Source organism: Orycteropus afer, unplaced genomic scaffold, assembly GCF_000298275.1.
Source record: "Orycteropus afer afer isolate SDZICR_OR568_19922 unplaced genomic scaffold, OryAfe1.0 scaffold00055, whole genome shotgun sequence".
NCBI lineage: Eukaryota > Metazoa > Chordata > Mammalia > Tubulidentata > Orycteropodidae > Orycteropus > Orycteropus afer.
Window position 1 is genome coordinate 3,962,685 of NW_006921642.1, and position 4,611 is coordinate 3,967,295.

At 35.0% G+C, this 4,611-nt stretch overlaps 1 protein-coding gene across 1 annotated transcript in view; it reads right to left on the reverse strand.

Annotated features, from left to right (window-relative positions):
• MYO16 (myosin XVI) overlaps positions 1 to 4,611 on the reverse strand; it is a 974,663-nt gene that overhangs the window by 671,436 nt on the left and 298,616 nt on the right. Inside the window, exon 9 of the mRNA XM_007938926.2 lies at positions 292 to 442. Coding sequence (XP_007937117.1) covers positions 292 to 442 — 151 coding nt within the window. The remainder of the gene's footprint in view (positions 1 to 291; positions 443 to 4,611) is intronic.

A 4,611-nucleotide genomic window follows, 5' to 3' on the forward strand; every position in this document is an offset into this window, starting at 1 on the left:
GAGTGATGAGTAATGTCTGGATTTGAAGTATCCAGGAGTTAAAATATTGGCTGAGCTTACATTCCTGGTATATATGATAAAATTCAAATCATTATAAAATGTTATATGTGTGTTAAAAGATCAGTATAATGTGCAAGGAATGTATTTATGCTGTTTGTAAACAAAATAATAATCTATACATCCATTAATCATTGTTTGTAATGGCCATTAGTATTTTTTAAATGATACTTTTACTTAAAAACATAACTGTAGAAGAAACAACTAGTAGAAATGCAATAAGTATGCAATTACCTGCTCAGGTTTGGCAGAAACATTCATTGTGGTGTTTTCAGGGGCACTGTCCTGAGACTGTTGCTTACATAGTCCTTTTGTTGCGTCTTTGAACATAATGTCTTTTTCCAATAAACTGTCTTGCTTGGCAATTGATAACACCAGGGGACTGCTACAGGAAATAATCAATACTGTAATTAGTCTTTTTTGATGCTGCCATATCAATAAAAAATTACAACAGGATAGTTGGGCTATCGAAGAGTATTTTATTCAGATGATTTTTTTTCTCTAAACTACAGGGAAAAATAGAAGAAAATCTATAAACTTTTCTGTTAAGTTCAAATTTCATTCAATTTTACCACGAAAAGAAAAATATTAATTTCAACTGTAAAAGAGAATGGTTATGAATGTATCTGTGACTATAATAAATAGACAAATCAATAAGCAATTTAAAAGCTAAGGTTAAAATGCACAGTTGAACTGAGATAATTAAATGTGAAAATGGATTGCAAGCAAATAATAAAAGGCCAAATTATACAACAAGCTAAACTATTATTCATATGAGATTTAAAGTATTTTATGGAAGAGAATATAAAGTTTGTAATAAAATAAAAATATGGGAACAAGAGAGGAGCAACATGGTTAAAGATTACAATAATATAAACAGTATTTATTTCTTGTAAATAAGGAAAGAAGAATATAAAACAAATTCATTTTTCATCCTTCTACAGACAAAAGATATTACCAAAAGCCGTTATTTTGTAATGTTCATAGAAAGTAAATACAATATAAATGTTGAACTTGCCATAGAGTACTTTATGATAATCCTGTTTAAAAATGTATTTCCTTAAATGTTATAATACAAATAAGAGCAAAAAGAAATACATACATATTTAATCAATTGCAGTATATATAAACATAATTATTTCATGACATCTACAATGCTAGTGATCATAATTAAAGCCCAATGTAAGTTTTTGGCCTCTTAAATATTCAGGATTATTGAGGTGTAATTTACATACATTAAAATTTACTCTGCTATTAGGTGTACAATTTAATGAGTTTAAACAAATATCTTTATATTTTTATAATATATTTATATGTATTGTGTAACAAATATTGTATAACAAACATAACCAGAAAGATGATATTTTTAAAGCCTCAAAAGCCCTTGTATGCCTTTTGTAGTCAATCACTCTCTTCACCTCTTGCTCATCTTAACCACTGATAATGATTTCTTTCATCATAATTTTGCCTGCTTCAAAGCATCATGTGAATAGAACTATAGCCTTTTGTGTCTGGCTTCACTTACTTAACATAATGTTTTATGAAATTCGTTTATGTCATTGCATATATCTATAGTTTATTCTTTTTAATTTCTGAATATTCTAGTTTAACTAGTACTATACTTTGTTTCGCTGGCGGTTCAAACCCACCAGCCACTCCTCGGAAGGAAGGTTGGGCAATCCTACTTCCGTAGTGATAACTGCCTCGGAAACCCAAGGAGGGGTCGCTATGAGTCGGGTTTGACTCGACGGCACATAACAACAACACAGCATACTTTGTTTCTACCACTCATCTGTCACTTTGTTGTGCTGTAGTGGCTTGCATGTTGCTGTGATGCTAGAAGCTATGGCACCTGTGTTTCAAATGTCAGCAGTGTCACCCATGATGGACAGGTTTCAGTAGAGCTTCTAGGCTCAGACAGCCTGGGAAGAAGGACCCGGGGATATAATTCTGAAAAAAATTGGCAACCGAAAACCTTATGAATAGCAGCAGAACACTGTCTTATACAGTTTCAGAAAATCATCCCCTCAGATTGGAAGGCACTCAAAATATAACTGGGGAAAAAGCTATGTCTTTAAAGTGGAGTCAACCTTAATGATGTGGATGAAGTAAAGGATTCAGGGCCTTCCTTCGCTGATGTATCATGACTCAAAATGTGAAGAAAAATTTGCAATTATCTATTAGAAATTGAAATATGGTGACATGCTGCCAAATGTATTGGTCTGCTAACCAGAAGGTGGGTGGTTCAAACCCACCAGCCACTCCATGGAAAGAAGACTGGACAATCTACTTCCATAAAGATTTACTGCCTCGAGGAGTTCTGAAAAGATGGAGGAATAGGCAGAAAGACTGCACAGACCCTCTTCAACAAATAAAAGGAGAAACAATTAACAGAGATACAGAAGATAATCATGGACCCCTAAGATTTGAAGGGCTGGATATAGAAGTAGACTAACTCCAACTAGCAGAAGAATTTGTATGAAAGCACCAAAAAAAGGAGACATACGGAGCTGCAGTCTGGAAGCAATCCTGATGGCACAGATAGCTTGGATGTTGCTGAGTGGTGTTAGGACTAAGAATTAACCTAAAAATCAGACCTGCTAGCCAGGGACTGCATGGAGGACTGCTCTGGTAGCTGGTAAATAAAAGAGGAAGCAGTGAAGAGGAAGGCAGGCTGAGCAATGGACTTCTTTCTGTCTGGAAGGCGCAACCATTTGAATGTTTGCAAGCAGTTCGACCATTGTGGATATTTAAAGTGACAGTATCCGCTCAGATTCCAGGGACTTAGGAACAGGCTCCACTTGTTGGGAACACCTCAAGGACATTCCAGATGCCAACAACTGGAAAAGTGCCATATTCCCCTTGTTACTCTTTTATCCCACACCCTCTTGGTGAATGGAGGTGTGGCCATCCCTCACTCCCACCTACCTTCTAGGCCAGCAGGAATTCCATACAAGTCTGGGTGCTTGGAGGGAGGCTGAGTGCCCTGTCCTGTCCCCCCCAAACAGGATAAACCCCAAAAGAAAATCACCAAGACATATCTTCATCAAACTCATCAAGGAAAAAAAAAAAAAAAAAAGACAAAGAAAGAATCCTAAAAGCACCACAGGAAAAATAAAAAGTTACCTACAAAGGAAAACCAGTAAGAATAGCTCTGATTTCTCAACAGAAACCATGCAGGTGAGAAGGCAATAGGAAGGCATATATAAAACCCTGAAAGAGAAAAATTTTCAACCAAGAAACATATACCCGGCAAAATTGTCCCTCAAATATGATGGTGAAATTAAGAGATTTCTAGATAAGCAGAAATGAAGGAGATTTGTTAAAACCAGACCAACAAGAGATACTAAAGGGAGTCCTTTGAACAGAGAACCAAAAATACCAAACAATAACCAACCATTAATACACAAGATGACGTAACCCAGACACCACAGCTATGGACATATACAAAGTAAGATAAGCTTACAAGATTGTAAACAGGGAACCAGAGACATCATTTGGCAAATGAGGACAACTACAAACCAAAAAGAGGGAAAAACTGTGTAGTTACAGAACTTCTAAATGGTGAGGAATTCAAGAGAGTTGCAAGATAGAATGAACTGTTCTATCTAATCTTGGAGAGAAAATTATAAATCACAGGGCAACCTTAAAGAAAAGTGATAAACCTTCACATGACAATAAAAAAGAGGACAAGCAAAAATATTCAGCAAATACTAAAGCAACAACAACAAAGGAAATGATAACATGATCCATAAACATAATGAGCTCAGCACAGAAAATAATATGGAACAAAGAAACCAGAGACACCATGAAAAAACACATAACAAAATGATAGCAACCAATTCACACTTGTCAATAATTATACTGAATGTTAATGGATAAAATGCACCACTCAAGAGACAGAGAGTTGCAGACTGGATAAGAAAGCAAAGCCCATCAATATGCTGTCTACAAGAGACACACCTTAGAGACAAAGAAAAAATAGATTAAAAATCAAAAGTTAGAAAAAGATATATCAAGCAAATGGCAACCAAAAAGGAGCAGGAGTGGCAATATTAATTTCTGATCAAATTGACTTTAAGACAAAAACCACCAAACAAGACAAGGAAGGACATTATATAATGATTAAAGGATCAATTGTACAAGAAGATATAACCATAATAAATATCTATGGACCCAATGAAAGAGCCCCAAAATACATAAATAATACTTTAAAAGAGTTGAAAAGTCAAATAGATGACTCCAAAGTCATAGTGGGAAACTTTAATACACCACCTTTAATGAAAGATAAAACTGGAAAGAAACTCAAAAAAGATGCAGAAGAGCTAAACAATACAATCTACCAACTTGACCTTATAGACATCTAAGAGCACTTCACCCAACAATAGCATAATATGCATTCCTTTCCAGTGCACATGGAACATTTTCCATGATAGACCACATGTTAGGCCCTGAAGATAGCCTTCATAAATTTTAAAGCATTGAAATACTGCAAAGCATCTTCTCAGATCATAATGCTATCAAATTAGAAATCAACAATAGGAAGATCACCAG